The sequence below is a fragment of the Conger conger genome, chromosome 5, assembly GCF_963514075.1.
Source record: "Conger conger chromosome 5, fConCon1.1, whole genome shotgun sequence".
Lineage (NCBI taxonomy): Eukaryota > Metazoa > Chordata > Actinopteri > Anguilliformes > Congridae > Conger > Conger conger.
Window position 1 is genome coordinate 4,903,291 of NC_083764.1, and position 16,891 is coordinate 4,920,181.

General features: G+C 44.4%; 2 protein-coding genes across 7 annotated transcripts; one reads left to right on the forward strand and one right to left on the reverse strand.

Moving 5' to 3' along the window:
* Positions 1–1,409: 1,409 nt before the first annotated feature.
* Positions 1,410–7,226, reverse strand: sod2 (superoxide dismutase 2, mitochondrial). Of its 2 annotated transcripts, none has more exons than XM_061241318.1 (5): positions 7,021–7,226; positions 5,210–5,400; positions 3,641–3,757; positions 2,918–3,097; positions 1,410–1,816 (listed from the first exon to the last, which is right to left on the reverse strand). In XM_061241318.1, the coding sequence occupies exons 2-5, from the start codon at positions 5,295–5,297 to the stop codon at positions 1,671–1,673; spliced, it is 531 nt and encodes a 176-aa protein (XP_061097302.1). In that variant the 5' UTR covers positions 5,298–5,400; positions 7,021–7,226; the 3' UTR covers positions 1,410–1,670. The 2 variants fall into 2 exon arrangements, with proteins under 2 accessions (XP_061097302.1, XP_061097301.1); XM_061241317.1 differs by lacking the exon at positions 7,021–7,226 and adding an exon at positions 6,044–6,170.
* On the forward strand, positions 6,418–16,730 carry wtap (WT1 associated protein). Of its 5 annotated transcripts, none has more exons than XM_061241312.1 (8): positions 6,418–6,825; positions 8,417–8,454; positions 8,572–8,627; positions 8,728–8,786; positions 9,665–9,792; positions 11,868–12,046; positions 14,915–15,069; positions 16,139–16,730. In XM_061241312.1, exons 2-8 carry the CDS (start codon positions 8,425–8,427, stop codon positions 16,696–16,698), a joined length of 1,167 nt encoding a protein of 388 aa, XP_061097296.1. In that variant the 5' UTR covers positions 6,418–6,825; positions 8,417–8,424; the 3' UTR covers positions 16,699–16,730. The 5 variants fall into 5 exon arrangements, with proteins under 5 accessions (XP_061097296.1, XP_061097295.1, XP_061097297.1 ...); XM_061241311.1 differs by lacking the exon at positions 6,418–6,825 and adding an exon at positions 6,984–7,234; XM_061241313.1 differs by lacking the exon at positions 6,418–6,825 and adding an exon at positions 7,002–7,119.
* The last annotated feature ends 161 nt before the right edge of the window (positions 16,731–16,891 follow it).

Consider the following 16,891-nt stretch of genomic DNA (forward strand, 5'->3'; position numbering starts at 1 on the left):
TTTCAAGCTTTTCGGTCATACGAAACATTTTACATGATTGGCATGTACACTCAAGTAGCCAGGTCAATGAAGTTGTACTGAAAAGTTTGAAAACGGCTCCACCTAGTGTTAGTGCACAAGAACAAAAATCAGCTCTCACTGCATTATGGGAAAGTATATGAGCAATAAATCATATTGAATATTTAGCTAATATTTACAGAGCAAACAGCAACAGGACAAAAATAATCGAGGACAGTGATGTAATCACCCTTTGTTTCATGTGAAACAAGCCTTCTGTGAAAATTCGGTGCTTCTCGGAACTTTTGTTTCTCACCCGCTCACTCACTCACAAACACGTACGTAAAAAATCACGGCGGTAGTGGGGAATAAATCAGCGCCCGTTGATCATTAATACAGAGTAAAAAAGAAAGTTGAATCCACATGGCTTGGATTCGAATGGATTCCGTAATACACACTATTTCCGTGTATCCTCAGAGGCTAGTAAATATGAATAATTATGCAGCTCTAAGGAGCCAAGACGCATTTTTAAGGAGACCAACAGGTTACACAAGCAGAGCTTCAGATGAGAAGGGAGAAGCACTTCAAACCACAGTCACATTCGCTTTTTGGCACGGTGTCAACAACGAATTTGTTTCCAAATTACTTTAATCCATCACGCACGGTATTCAAATGTGATATGTGTGCATCGTGTCTCTGCCTGCTTTTTCGTAGGGATGGCACACTAAGGCTTCACGCAACCAAGAATGGGCGGAACGCCATCGGAAACAAGTCAATACTCAACATTCTTCCATAATCGTGTCCTTAGGTTTGTTCCACCACAACACGCACACAATGGGTCGACTTGTTGCCATTTGCTCAGACAACTTAATTTCCCCCACAAACCGTCGAGTTCCACGGCTCACAATTTTAGCCATTATTACCCGACTTATCACACCGATCAGTCTACAGCTTATCATTAAAAGAATAACATAAATTAATAATTTGCGATACAGCATGGACCAGAAAATTAAGCAATGTTTGATCGGACCGATTAAAAGTCCTGGGATATGAATATGAAACGTTATTCCTAATTGCATTGATTGCTATTGTGTCATAATAATCTCTCAGCAGACATTAAGAGCGTCCAAGAATAATTACCAGCTCGTTACAATTGAGAGAGGGCAATTACGGTAGAGCTGGAAGCCAGCACACGCAGGGGGTCCCCAGGATGAAGTCTGTGCCCCACTCTCTGTTGCATATTATTCCACAGGTCCGAATACAATGAGGGTTTCAGACAGCGCCGTTACACAGGCGCCCCCTAGCCGCTCAAGAGGGAATTACAGGCTACAAGCTAGTCAGGGAGAGGTCAGCCAGTCAGTAGGGAGGGTAAAACGAGGTACAATCATAAAAGGATGAAGCACGGGCCGAACTTCTGCAAATACTTTTAATGAAGCAACATAACTAAGCTTTCATTACTGACTGCCAATGAAGAGTGATGCATTGTGGGAAACAAGGCTGCGTTCATTTTAAGTCAGCAAATATTGGCTCAATTTTCACAGGCACCGCATCAGTGTGAACCGCCATTACTGGGCAACGAGCACGGCTGTCTGACAACGAATATGTGCGTAAAGAGCGATTTGTTTGCAGAAAGAGGCCTTCGTTTTCACCCCTCTCGTTCGACAGGGTCAGTCTTATTTCTTTGCGGACTGGAGCCGCTCGGAGACGTTCTCCCAGTTCACCACGTTCCAGATGGCTTTCACATAGTCTGGCCGGACGTTCTTGTACTGGAGATAGTAGGCGTGCTCCCAAACGTCGATCCCAAGCAGGGGAATAAGACCTGGGGGGGAAGAAGCAGAGGCTGCTCAAATCTCTGGTGTTATTGTCGAAAAAACAAGGACAGCACTCTCTGGGAAAAAACTAAATTATGTTTTAATGCACGGATGTATCAATCACGCAAAGCACAAATGTTAAAGTCATATACACAGTTTCATCTCAATGTGCTTGAGTACAGAGCCAAAACAACTAAAACTGAGTCACTGTCCAAATATGTATAGACTGCAATATTATAAGCTATTAAAGTGGCTCCATATGAATCAAATAATTGAATTGAATCACACGTTAAAAACCATCAGTACATGATCAGATGGGTGTGTGCAATACACACATTTTCGACTGAAAAACATGTCATACAACACTCTCAGTGATGTGCACGTGTATAATATTGTTATCTTGCAGACAGTCATACTGGCGTTGACAGCCAGATGGAACACTGAAATTCATTGTCATTGATAGGCTACGCCACGTTTAAAAAAAAATAAACGTCAGCTGTTTGGAATTTTGTAACCATGGAGACAACAGAACCCTTATCACGGACTATCACCGAAGAATAATTTCAAAATGTTGTGCAACACTTTCATTTTTGCTGCAGGAAACTTGTGGAAAGGCGGTGCAATGTATAAGTATAAATCAGGCTTTCAGAACATGTATAAAAAAAAAAATCTAAAAAAAAAAAATCCATAAAGCAAAGAGGCTTTCCAAATGAATGAAAACGGCTGTTTTAAGTATTGAAAAATCTACTAAAAAGAGCAGTGAACAGTTTAAAAACTAAACCAGATCAATATATGCTGTGACCAGCCGATGCCTATGAAACTGCATCAGTTCTCTGAGGAACACTGTCCTGATGTTTTATAAGAAAAGCAGCAGGTAGGTTGTACCAGACAAGAACCTTGCCACAGTTCTGCAGACTTTGGTTGCGTCTGGCTCTCCAGGGAATCCCAGACAGCCTTTAACAAGAACTGAAAAGTGGTCTATTATTTAATGTCATCGTATTTAATTAAATGCCAAAAAACTAAAGGTTGGAAATCTCAGATTTTTTTTTTCTCTCTCTCTCACACACACACACACACACACACACACACACACACACACACACACACACCTGTGGTTCCTTGCAGGGGGTCCTGGTTGGCGCAGGCTGCGATGCGTAAACGCCCGCTCTCCTTGTCCAAGCCCAGCCAGCCCCAGCCCGAGCCCTGCACGGCGACCGTTGCCGCCGACATCTTCTCCTTCATCTTCTGGAAGGATCCGAAGTCACGCGTGATCGCCTCCATCAGCTCTCCTGCCCCAACGGAAACGGTCAGAATGAGTATTAACCGCGAGTGCAGAACGGGCCTCACCGCGCTACACAACGAGGCTCAGCACAGCTTAAATCAACATCCATCATTTAGTTCCCCCCCCACCTCCTTACCCACTGCACTAGTCAAGATTACCTCACTTTTTAAGTGCACTACATTGGCCTTTCCTTAAACTGGGGGCTGCAGGGAAATAATTACGAAGGTCCCAGGCCCGACAACAAAACAGCTCTCACATATGGGATCTGAACTCATAACCTCCTGGGTAAGATCCCATACAGACCTCCACTGCTGTAATCCATCAGTGATCTCAACATCTGTTCCTTTTCTTTTTTTTTGCAATAAAAAAAGCAGAATAAAAACCAGGCAATCAAGATAAACATTTTTGGACGGATCACGAAAATGCTTTTTTTTTTTTTCTCCCCCTTTTGAAGAAAGTCCAGTTGATGTTAAATGCAGGAAAAGTGGTTTTTAGGGGGTGGGTGGGCGGTGGGAGTTGAAACATTCTTTCCATGGCCCCCTGGCCTCACCTTGAGGTTCCCCTCCGCCGTTAGGAGAGAGGTTCGTCCAGAAAACGGTGTGATTGATGTGACCGCCGCCGTTAAACTTCAAGGCCGGCTGGAGGGCAACCTGCGCCGTTACGTCACCTGAAACGCACCCAAGCACATCCGGTCAACGCCATCCGCCAAGACCCCATCCAGCTCGTCCGAATGCGTCTTTCAGCTCTGAGGTCTTTCAGCCAAGGAGAGGCGAAAAACACCCCCAGCTAAGCACTGAAGTGGCACAATTTCAGGCAATTAAGGATCTGCCCAGAATGAAATGCAAACACCCAGACCGTTTACCTGGAAAATATCAAAGCTACATCTACATCAGTCTGTAATCCCTTTTCTCAAAACACACCTCACCTTTAATATAATGACACCATTGAATTGCGTGGGTGATATAAATCACCTCAGTCCAGCAGTATCATATATCATTCATCAATAATGCTACCCTGTATTCGACCCCTGAGGGTACATTGGTATTTTTGTACTACTGCTACCCTGGCAATCTAACTGAAAAGCCAGTGAGCATAAGTTGGGAATCTAGACATCTAGAGTGGTGGAAATCTAGGTTGAGATGCATTCTGACATAAATAGACTAGGCTAAAACCCCAATATAGCTCAGGTTTTACCCAGATATAGCCTGGCTAGAATGTCCCAGTCGGCCAGAAAACTTTCACTTTTCAACTAAATGTAGCCGGGTGGTCATCTGAATGCCTAGATGCCTATTTTCTTAAAAAGGTTCATTGGGATGTCATCCATTAGATATTTCTATGTGTATCTTTCTTTTTAAAGCGACGTGGCTCAGGCAGTAAGAGCAGTGGTCTGGCAGTTGGAGGTTTGCCAGTTCGATCCCCCGCCCGGGCTGTGTTGAAGTGTCCCTGAGCAAGACGCCTAACCCCCAAATGCTCCTGACGAACTGGTCGGCGCCTAGCATGGCGGCCAGTCGCCGTCGGTGTGTGAGTGTGTGTATGAATGGGTGAATGAGAAGCATCAATTGTACAGCGCTTTGGATAAAGGTGCTATATAAATTCCAACCATTTACCATTTTAAATGACAAAGAATGTACACAGACCATTCCAAAGTTTTAGATGTGAATGCAACAAACATAATTACACACAAACCACAATTATTGTTGCTTCAGTCTCTTAACAAAAATGTATTTAATTAATTAATTTCAGCTGAAATGCACGGATCCATGTGTATTAACATCATCTTATCTGAACAATTTACCCAGATTAAAGTTTTAAATACAATCCACATACTGAAGGAATTCAAGTGAGGTACCAAAGTGTACAAAGGCTCAGAGTTATGATAACAGTTCCATAACCATTACACCACACTACTGTGCAATACATACAGAGCATGCTGTTGCAAAAGTATCTGTATTTTGGCTAACCTATGTATATTCCAAGGTCATGGTTTTGGGTCACTTCCATGTCAGTGTACTTAGTTCAAAGGTAGATAGGCTGATCCCAGACCAGCTGTTGACGGGGGAGAATAACGGGAGAAACAGCTGCAATTTGGATAAATACTTCATCTGGAAGTGCAACTTACCTTTGGCCAGTGCTTCTTGGTACTTCTCCTCGGTGACGTTGAGGTTGTTGACATAGGTGGCGTGATGTTTGTTGTGGTGGAGCTGCATTATCTCCGCGCTGATGTGGGGCTCCAGCGCCCCATAGTCGTAGGTGAGATCGGGCAGCGTATGCTTCTGCCTGGAGGCCAAACAGCTCAGGGAAGCGGCACATCTACGACAGAACGACGTTCTGAAGTTCAAATTCAAAGACAAACCAGAACCAACACAACATCTTGCCTATCTTGACAAAAGCAACCTACATGACAGCAATTAAATATCCAGCTAGATAATTAGCAATAGGCTTACGACTTTTTACCAGCATGCTGGCAAGTGTGTCCTGCTAGATGAGTAGACAGAGAAGTTAAGTAACTTCGCAATTATTTGCCTGGGATAAATGGCTAGCTATGGCTAACTGGCAATACATTTTATTCGGGCTGAATTCATAGCCAGCCATTATAGTTAGCTACGTCACCATGAAACGTTTTTATATATTAGTTTAAATGTCTGTTGCTGATATGCCGGAGGAGCAGATTAATAAGAGGTTTCACTTCGGGACATTCCTGCTGAGTAACATCTAGATTGTTAGCGAGAAAACAGATTTAGCTAGAAAACATGCTTGCTAGATCATAGCTGAGCGAACTAGCAATTTAAAATGACCAATGCCTCGGCGTCTGTATAAGTTACACCAGTTAGCTAACAAACGTGACACAATAGCAATCGCACACAGCTAGCCCTGTCTTAAAGTGCTTTAACATAAGTGTTGAACATAATTGCGCCAGTGCATATCTTAGACTTCATCGCGCAATTTATTTTACCTGCGAATATAACCGACTCTGCAGAGCATAGTGGATCTGCGCAGTCCCAGACACGGTGCAAATATTGCTTTCTTTCAGCGTGCGGTTTGCTGGACGTTTTAACCTCACTGCACTCCCTGCCCTTGAAATTTAAGCATAAACGTACAAGGAAGAGGAAAGTACCATTATGTGTAACATTAAGAGATTAACACATACTTACTTCTACGAATACAGCTACGGATTTTTATCCACAATTAATGTTAAAGTTGCGCTTTATTTTTTGAGCCAACATGCAGTAATTCAACAGAAGTCATTAGATATTTTTTAACGGCGCCCCTGTCTGAAAATGGTTTTTCCCTCTCCATTTTGTTGCACAGGAAAGACATGACAAGAGTTCTGTCGTATTTTGCTGAAAATAAACCTGAATGTTAGCTACGCGTTGCTATATAAAACGAAACGCATATTTCTGTCTAAATTACCATTTAAATAACATTGTATAAATCGAGTTTTTATACACTATAGTTGCTGATTCCTGACACGGTTTTATTAAGATAAAGCAATGCAATAATTTGCATCTAACATAGATAACAGTTAGACTATGGTTAAAACGTTAGCTAGCTTACATTGTATTTAACAGTTTGTGCTACCTGAATAATCGTAGCTGGCGAGTGATGTTGCAGTAAACGTTACATAGAATATCCAAAATGTAAGCATGAGCTAGTTCACCGACTGAAACGTAATATTTCAGAATATTTTGGAGTTATTTGTGTAGCGAAGATAGCCACCTAGGAGCTGTTGCAGAGGTAACTTAGCTAACATCTTTTTCTATGAACTGTGCTCTATGGGAAATAAGGTGGATATCCACCAATGTTAATTTTATATGTTGTTTATTCAATATTAGCTAATGTTATAGACAAATTATATACATTTATCATTTTATTTTGTGGGAACAGTAAAAACTGAACAGCAACGGCACTTGTTTTTTGACTCCCACATACCCAGTGATGCTCGTCCCTCCCACTTTAGCTGCGATGCTTTACGGCACAATCTCACCCTCGCTGATGATGGCGGCGACGATGAATTCGTACGAATAACAGGTTAAAGCAAAGGGATTATTAGGATAAAACGTACACATAAAAGCGGCGATTATTCTTTGACCAGATATTACATAGTGTAAGGTCATTAGATTTAACCTAAGCAAGGAAGGGTCTGGTAAGTATTTTCAGTGTAAGTTATGTGTTTAGCAATAGCTAGCTAGGTAGGAAGGAAAGTGTTTCTTGTTGGGCTGGGAGAGTCTCCTCTTTCTCCGCCATTTTGTGACAAGAAGCTGCTAACAGGAAAAAACGGCGGATTTCAGGCTATATGGACTAAAGTGGTCTTTACTCGTATTGCACGCTTGTGTGTAGGTATTCGCCGTTTCTGTAATGTGTAAAGAGATACGCCGCATTGACATTTTTGGTTTTCCCGAAGCTAGCTAATGTTAGCCGATTGGCGGGGTAAGCGGGTCGCCAGCACCAGTTCACTGTACGGAAACGGCGCGATTCGCTAAGTTATCTTGTCCTGCGAAGCAAGAGGGTATAGGGTGCACAGCTGAACGCACTGTTTCATTAGGTTATTATAAAAAACAAATACAGAAATATAGTTTGCTAATCGGATGCGCTGCCAAGCCGAGGTTAGTTAGAAAATTGCATAGCTATACTCTTGCAGAAATTCCTGATATGAGCTAGGCTATATTGCTCACCGGTGTGCGGCAATAGAAATCAGCCCAAGACTGTGAAGCTAAACTGCTTGCAATGGCTGGATAGTGGTTGACCAGCAAGCAACTGTGGACATTTTAGTAGATCAGTTATACGTTTGTGGTACACTGAAGATTTAAAACAAAATTTGACATTGGTCACGACAATCTTGCTAACGCCTAGGCTAACGGGCTAGTGGCGTTAGCTAGCTGCCGCTCTTGAACCAGAAATCTTCTTTATTACACCGGGAAATGGCCTAACCACAGCGGACCATACAACTACAATGGACGGTTGATAACGACTAACTACCATGCAGGATCTGAGTCGTGTAATATAGGAAGCCATGGGCACATGTTTTACATACTATTTGGTAAATCTTTACGATCATGTTTACCAACTGGACACAGAAAGGTATGCAAGTACTTGGTTTGAGTTGCTTGCTTGCCATCAACAAGAGTAATGACCACGTGTACGCACCGTGATCATGACCGTGATATATTGCCAACCCAGACCACATTTAGTCTGCGACTTTCTTGGCTAGCCAGAGGGAATATTATGCAGATCTGTGTCAGTGATAATCATGTTATATACCGTATAAATATTTGCCTTCAACGGGGAAAGGGTGTAATGCTCACTGCTTATTTCTCATTAATTTCAGAGTTCAGAATGACTAACGAAGAGCCTCTTCCTAAAAAGGTAACTTAAGTAGATGAATGTTTTCAATGTTAAATTAATTGTGTAAGTTAGCGAATTCGTTACGTCAATAAGTGAGATTGCTTTTTACTGACTCTAACATTCGTGATTTTGACCTAGGTTCGCCTTAGTGAGTCAGATCTGAAGAGCTTGACCCGAGAAGAGCTTTGCGTGCGGTGAGTATAAACAAACGGCTCAGTCTGAGAGCGGAAGTTAAATATTTATTACCCCGAGGTGATGTTCCACTAATGCACTACGTCTGTCTTTTACCTTTAGGTGGAAACAGCACGACGCATATGTCCAGGTCCTTGAGGCAAAATATGCTGATTTAAATTGTAAGTATTATACTGTGTGAAGCATTGGCTGTGCTGCCAAGTAGTCGAGGCAGTCTAGTGCTACTTGTTAGGTAGCAGAAAACAGTTTTAGCGGTGGTGGCTTAAATAGAAGTATGATCTGGTATTGGGTTTATAATCTAATCTACTTGCATTGTGCATTGAAATCTGAGAAGCAGCTGATTAGCTCAACTATTAATTGCACCAGTGGCATGCTGGGATTTCTTTCTGCACCATAAGTACCATACTTTTGTTTATGCTCTATAATAAGAACTTCTATTTGTTGAGATGAAGCGGTTTATGTCATGTGCAGATCATGCTGAGAGAGACCCATCATTTACTTTGACATTTGATTTATTGCCATACAAAACAAACCTTGGTTGACGCTAATGAGAAATTAACAGGGGTTATTCGGGGTTCTTGTTCACATACTTCCAGTATCTGGGCAGCAAATGTAACCAATTCTTTGGCAAGTGACAAAAATGTGTGTGTACAAGCAGCTCATAAATTATTCAGAGAGATTCCAGCTGATTACAAAACCAGACAGCAGGCGCTCGTGGTTTGGTTGGTATTTATTTTTGTCAGTAATTCTCCAACCTGAATTAAGCATCACAGGCATTGCAGAGCTTTTTGAAATGGTTTCTTGCTCAAAGTCACCCTCTTCCCTTATCAATTTTTTTATTTTTTTATTGACTCTGAGGAAGACATTGTTTGACGTTGAAATGTCAGTCACACCTGTGCCTAAAGCACAGTGCCCTTCTCCGAGCCCAGTTGTCGAGCACCTATTGGGTCCTCCTTTTATACGTGTTTTTAGCGTGTTGGGTCTTTCCCTGTGTAAACGAGTGAAAGGTTTTTGTTTCGTTTGGCTCCTGCGGGCGCAGCGAACGACGTGACCAGCCTGAAGGAGTCTGAGGAGAAGCTGAAGCAGCAGCAGCAGGAGTCTGCCCGCAGGGAGAACATCCTGGTGATGCGCCTCGCCACCAAGGAGCAGGAGATGCAGGAGTGCACCGTAAGTGTGCCCCCTCCCCCCCCCCCCCCGGGTCCCTGGCCCCTGTTCCGCAACCGCACGATCCCTGGCCCCTGCTTCGTTCTGTAACCGCACGATCCCTGGCCCCTGCTCCGTTCCGCACGATCCCAGCCACCGCAGCCGTTTCGAAGGAAGGCATGGGAGTCGACGCCGTCGCTGGCGGGAAACGCGTTTAGGAAGAGCCACGTCTCTGTGGCGCCCGCAGATGAAGGATGAACGTTTAGGGGGACTCGCTGTTCCGATTCCGTTTGCCGGGACGGAATGTTTACCTTCCGAGCGGAGTCGTACATTTCCACATTGTTTATTTTTTTATTTTTTTATTTTTTTTCTCCTCTCTCCCCAGACTTCCTAGTGTCTTTTGTTCACAGCGGGGCTTTGGGTATCGTGTGTCTTGTTCGGCACTGTATAAAAGATTAATTCACACAATCCTGAATGTACGGCTTGGCTCTGGCTCCATTTCCAACAGCTGTCATGGACTCTGAATGAAAGAGAGCAATAATTCCAACAAAGTGAAGCAGCTACAGTTCCTGGCTGCCTCTTTTTAAAATAAACTCTGCAATTTTTACGTTCCATTTTAACAGATTTACTGTGGAAATTATTTCCAGCTCTTTGTTGAGAAGGGCAGTAGCATTTTTGACATAATATAACCATTAAGAGTTTGTAAGTGTTCTTAGCCGGACATTTAATATGCTGATGCAGCATTCACGACTGGTAATTGAAAGCAATGGATTTCTAGACCACTGAAAACACCCACTCTTTAGAGGGCGAAAATGGCTGTAATAACGGAGCTTTGTTGTTTACGTCTGGGAGGGAGAGTGCAGTCCCATGCATAGATGGAATAATCTACATAGCATAAGCATCCCGCACTGGGCGTTAAGTACAGTTTAGGCTGCTGAGACTCCGATGATGATGGCTGCTATTTATCATAACATTGCAAATTACAATCAAGTTTCAACGTTTATGGAAGTAGTTGAGCACACGCATCTAACAACTAGCAGAGGAAAAACTGAACCAATTCTACTTTAATGACCCAAGAATTTCAGTTTTGTTACTTTGCTGTTCAGCAGAGAGCATCAGTCCAGAACACAACCAGACACTAAAACAAAAAGCAGCATTTCTTCTCCTGAGAAAAAAAAAACAACTTTCTGTTCTCTGTCTGCTCCACAAGTGCTGCAGTATGAAACTTATGTGTCTGCCTTCCATAAAAAGGCAACATCTTCACCTAATTCTCAGCATTAGCAGCGCCTCGACTCATGTCAGCTCTTAGCCAGAGCAGGCGATACCTGGGGCATCTGGCCTTATTCACAGGGAAGCTGTGGGTTTGCATCTGTGTTTATTTTACTTTACTACATATGTGTGGAGAAAAGCAGAAATGTTGAGAGTATGCGCCTGGGCCCACAGGCCTTGGAAAGCAAATGAGTTCCTTTTTATGAAAGAAAAAAGAAAAAAAAGTTTCCCCCATCTCCTTTCCCTGCTGTAGGGGTTGAGTCTCAAGTCGCAGCAGTGCAGATTAGCATGGGGCCTGGGGCTGGAGCTTGTTGACTGATCGGCCAATGGCTTAAGGGCTAGTGTGTATGTAGCCCCTCCCCCCAGAGTAGTCCAGGGCAACTGAGGACAGACTGCAAAGGTTAGAGATGTGAAACCAAGCCGCCGTTGAGCAGAGCACAAGCTGTTAGATTAAGCAACAGAGTGGCCGGCTCTTCCTGAGAGAATGTGGGCAGAAACGATACTGGTGGCTGGAATATTTTCTAGCCCTGTTTCTTATGTAAATGATAGTGCCGTTTTATTACATTTTTTTTTCATGTTTTATTGATAGACCATATGGTGCCTCTACCCATTTTGGGGTCCATGAAAGCTCTCCCCTATGGTTTCCACGGTTGGGTGTTTGAAAGTGCCAGATTTGGCTAGAAAGCTAGTTTTTTTTTCTGTGATCCACATGATGGATGTCCTTCATTGGTTAGAAAATGGTAAACTTAGCTTATTGTAATGATTTCCTTCTTGCAATGCCTCTGCTCTGTTCTGCTCCTGTGAGTGACACCCGTCTCTTTGCCTTGCAGACTCAGATCCAGTATCTCAAGCAAGTCCAACAGCCCAGCACTGCTCAGCTGCGAACGTCCATGGTGGACCCGTCCATCAACTTGTTTTTCCTTAAAATGAAGAACGAACTGGAACAGACTAAAGACAAACTGGAGCAGGCCCAAAATGAACTGAGTGCCTGGAAGTTTACTCCTGATAGGTAAACGACTCAAAAAAACCAAAAAAAAAAAAAAATACTCCCCGGTCAAGACTTTTCCTGACAGCCCACTGCGAGGCGGCAGAAATGCTCTATTCTCCACGAGACTCAGACTTTGCAGGGAAGCCCAGGGTGAAAAAAAGAGCCCAGAGATTTTGTACTGACCTGCTTGTCATAACCCGTAACGTAAAAAGGTTTTGTCAGGTGAAACTTCTGTTTTCAGCTCTGTCTCCCCCTCCCTCCCCCTCTCCCCCGCCCCCACCCCTCCTCCTCCTCCTCCTCACCCCCTCGATTCAGAGACCTGAAGGATTTGGGACTGTTGCGAAGAGGCCGGTCGACCCCTGTCCCGTACCTGCCCCCCCCCCTCCCCTCGCTGCCCGTAGAACTTTGCTGTACTTTGTGGTGTTATGGGGGAGGGGGTCAGTCTGGAGTCTTGACATTTCGGTGTCTGCAAACTTGCGTAAAAAGGTGGAAAGAACTCTAGTTTATAATCGCTCGATTGAACATTTAAAAACACCCGTCCCAGTAAAACTAACTGTGGAGTACCACCCAACCCCCACACCTTGTGCTCTAAGCACAAAGCCAGTGACTCTTAAGACATTGTGAACTCGATATGATAACCTCCTGGGCCTCCTTCGAGTTCTTCACGAACTGAAACCAGTGACTAAAAAAAACACCCCCCAAAACGCCCTAGGAAGAGACTATGGTAGGAAGCCTAAGACAAGACATTTTGGCTAAGAGAGCATGGTGTCGACACACGGGTAGAGTTTTCATTTTTGTTTCATTTTTTGTTGTTGTTGCTGCTTATTTTTTTTCCTCTCACTTTTTTTCTCCAAAGCTGAGGTGCACTTACAGCAGTTAAAAAAAACAAACAAACAAAAAAACAAGAGTAAAACGTTTGCGGCGTACTGTACTGTGAGAATAACGCGCTTGGCGCGTCGTCAGAATTGGCACCGCGCAAAAGCGCAGGGCGCTCCGTTTAAACGGCGAGCTCTGCTGGGTGTCTGCATTTTTAAAAAGGTGACATTGCTGTGCGTGCACCCGGCTTCTGTGAATGCTAATGTGTGAAACTGAAGTACTGTGGAGAGCAAGCGAGAAGCGCATCGTTTGTTGTCCTTTTGTTGGATTGGGATTGGGGGGGGGGGGGGGGGGAGTGGGGAGGGTATGGTGGGAGGAGGACTATCGCAGGTGCTGTGGTGTTACTCAAGGTAATCGAAGGAAACTCTTGGCTTCAATGCACCTGACCCTTTTTGTGATATTAGACATGCATAGAATAGCATGTTAAATGTAATCCCAGTGACTTCATACCGGGAAGTTAACTATTTTTGTTTATTCAATCCTTTCCAGATTGAATAAACCAGCCATTTTATTGATTTAAATCTTGGGCTATTGGCTAATTTGAATTATGTTTTAGAATGTAAAACTCATTACTTTTGCCACAATTGAATTTTAAAATGGCAGTTCTTAAGAATGCTTTTCTAAAATGGTTTGTGCATTCAACAAATTTGGTAAGTTCTGAAGGTGATGTTTGAGTGGGATGGCTTTTTAAAATAACTGTAATCCAATGTTAATTTGTGGGCTGTCCATTGAAAAGACAGACGCGATTGAATTTGCGTAATGTCGTGTGAAACCACAATGTTAAGAGGAAATGCACTGTTTGACCATTGGGCTGTGCTTGGGTGATGAGAACATGGCACTTTGTGAATTCATGCTGTCAGTATCTAAGGGCCTGGCTTGTGAAACGGAACTTTAGTTCATTACAAGGTGCATTATCTAGATTTAAAGTAATATTTGTATATAATATCCCACAGCTGGTATAATTCACCTCTTGAAAGTGGATTCTTTGACCCTGAAAGCATTTTTATTGTTAGGATTCCACTTGAACCTCTAATCTAAATGTTCTCAAAGGGTGCAGGAGTGTATTCTGAAAATTACTTTGGTTAATGTTGCCACTTAAAAAAAAAAAAAAAAAGAAAAAAAAAAAGACTTGCAACAGATGTTGGTGTTACACACGAGCACCTGTATGAAGTTATTATAAAAGTACTACAAAGAGTGTTAGTGTTGTAATACTGTTACTGAATTTCTGATGGTAGTCTTTAAAAAACGTTTTTTTGCTCAGTTTCATAGTTATATTCTTGACCTCTACAGCTTGTTTTAAGTAGAATTGTCAGCATTTTGCATCATTTGTAAGAAGTGACATATGTGAAGTGTTTGGCATAATTTGAACTACAGAAAAATGTTTTCACACTCCCTCAAGACTAGTCAGGAAAAAAAAGTCTCCTTTTGATTTGTGCATAATTTCTCAGAGTTAATGAGCAGGAGTGTACAGTGCCTCGTGTCTGGTAGTGGCAGTTAACTGCCTCAATTTGAAAAGCTGAACGTTTTATCTGGCACACAGATTTCTTTAGGAATGGTTCATTGCGCTGCATTTGGTGCTGTATTAATCTTGTGTTTATACAGTAACGTTTAACTCCAGTCAGTAGGCTGCTTGTCAGCTAAACATCTTGAAGTGTTGGTTAGAGTTGTGCCAAGTTTGACAGTAGTGTAGGCGAAGCAACATTATCTTTTTACGCTAAAATGTTTGGGATTGATTTGGTTTTTGTTTTTTGAGCAAGTTTTCTGAGCCCGGCTTCTTGGCAGCTTCCCCCATCCCGTGAATTGGAATACGATGCTAAAAATAAAAAGCCCGTCTGTCTAGAATTTCAAAAGAGCGTAAAGAGGAAGGTACAGTATGGGTGGTGTCTGTGTGTGGAGTTGGGGTGTCCTGGAGAAACGGGGTGACCGGCGCTTTCTCCGCCCCCCCCCGCTGTCGGTGTGTTCTCTGTGGGGGTGGGAGTTCACCGTGTGATGTCAGACTCCTCTCCCTTGCAGTCAGACGGGGAAGAAGCTGATGGCGAAGTGCCGCATGCTGATCCAGGAGAACCAGGAGCTGGGCCGGCAGCTCTCCCAGGGCCGCATCGCCCAGCTGGAGGCCGAGCTGGCCCTGCAGAAGAAGTACAGCGAGGAGCTCAAGAGCAGCCAGGACGGTGAGCACCCCGCCACGCGTCTGTGGCTCTGTTTCTGTAGGTCTGTAGGTCTGTGGCTCTTGTCTTTGGCTCTTGTCTATGTGTCCATGTCCATGTGTCCATGTCTAAACGCATGGCGCATGTCGTGATCTCAGACGCATGGCGCATGTCGTGATCTCAGACGCATGGCGCATGGCGCGTGATCTCTGACGCGTACGGGCTGTAGAGTCAGCGCTGCCTTCATTAGCATGCTCTCGCTTTCTCCATTGCTCATTTCCCTGCATGCTTTGCATATTTACATAACCATTTTCATATTTCCTCTCTCGGTGAAATGAAAAATAAGCTGTAATTACGTAGTAACTGGTTGGCGGAAACTTTTCCTGTCATCATATGAATCCCCCTGTTTAATTGAACAGGACTTCCTATTTAAAGTATGCCACAATTAAACTTTTCACACCGTATACTGTAAATGACTGGCTTTGGTGTGTGACAGACCTGGGTCAAATACATAGTTTTGGATTCAAATACTGTTCTACAATTTACTGAGCTTGCCTGGTGTACTGGGGCTTATGAAATGTTCTAAAAAAAGCACAAACGCTGCTTTCTGGTCCTCTTGATTGGCTGACTTGCACCGGGGAAAGATCAGTGGAACGGAAAAGTATTTGAATCCTGAACAGTTACATGTTTGATGCAGGTCTGGTTGCAGCCAATTGTCCCTGTGTTTGATTTGCACTTTATTGTACGTCACTGTGGATAAGAGAGTCTGCTAAATGCCTGTAATGTAATGTAATGTAATATCCAAAGTGACTTACAATGGATTATACTGAGCAGGGGTCAATCCCCCCTTGGAGCAGAGGGCCCATAGCTGGCTTGTGGCTCTGGGGTTTGAACCACCAGCCTTCTGCATCCCAGTCAAGCAGCTTAGCCACTAGGCTACAGGCTGCACTCCTGATCTAAAGATTGTGCCTTTGACCCAGGTCTGTCCATATTCTTCAGGGAGAGGGGCAGAGGGCTCGGCCTTGTGGCTCAGAGCTGATTGACACGTCTGTCGTCTTGTCTGACCCCCGCTGTCTGTGCCCCCCGTCTCCAGAGCTTAACGACTTCATCATCCAGCTGGACGAGGAGGTGGAGGGCATGCAGAGCACCATCCTGGTGCTGCAGCAGCAGCTGAAGGAGAGCCGGCAGCAGCTGTCCCAGCAGGGCCCCGGCCCCGGCCGAACGTCCCCCCTCCCGGGGCCGCCCGCCCCGGAGCCCGCCGGGAAGGAGGGCGCGCGCGTGGCCAACGGACCCAGCAACGGCAACCCCGCCCAGAGGACGTACCGCCCGCCCTGCAGCGCCGACGAGGACTCCGCCCCCTCCCCCTCCCCCTCCGCCAAGCTGGCCAATCACGCGGAGGAGCGGGCGGGCCGCGGCGCGGCCGGGGGCGGGGCCTACACGAACCCGCTGAGCGCGGGGTACGAGAGCGTGGACTCCCCCACGGGCAGCGAGACCTCCCTCACGCAGCACTCCAACGACACGGACTCCAACCACGAATCGCAGGACGACAAGGCCGCCAGCAGCAGCAGCGGCAGCAGCAAGAGCTCTAGAACTGCAGGGCCCCGCCACGCCCAGAACGGCCTGGACCCCTCCACTGCCACCGCCATTTTGTAACTCTACACATTCAGCGTATTTTTTTTTACACAGACGGGGGAGGGGGGGGCGGTTGGGGGGGGTTGGGGTGGGGAAATTACAACAGCAACAACAACAAAAAAAAAAAAAACTGAAAAAATAATAATAATAATAAAACGCATAGTGTCATTAAATTCATTTGGCGAAGGATTCTATCCAGAATTGACTTTTTTTT

Bases quoted from the DNA above. Each gene is read 5' to 3' on its own strand.
- sod2 (XM_061241317.1), bottom strand. From the start codon at position 6,072: ATGCTCTGCAGAGTCGGTTATATTCGCAG. The intron at 3,758-5,209 runs GTAAGTTGCACT...GGTGCGTTTCAG, and splicing joins CCAAGAAGCACTGGCCAAAG to GTGACGTAACGGCGCAGGTT. The intron at 3,098-3,640 runs GTGAGGCCAGGG...CCGTTGGGGCAG, and splicing joins CGGCGGAGGGGAACCTCAAG to GAGAGCTGATGGAGGCGATC.
- wtap (XM_061241312.1), top strand. From the start codon at position 8,425: ATGACTAACGAAGAGCCTCTTCCTAAAAAG. The intron at 8,628-8,727 runs GTGAGTATAAAC...TTTTACCTTTAG, and splicing joins CGAGAAGAGCTTTGCGTGCG to GTGGAAACAGCACGACGCAT. The intron at 9,793-11,867 runs GTAAGTGTGCCC...TTTGCCTTGCAG, and splicing joins AGGAGATGCAGGAGTGCACC to ACTCAGATCCAGTATCTCAA.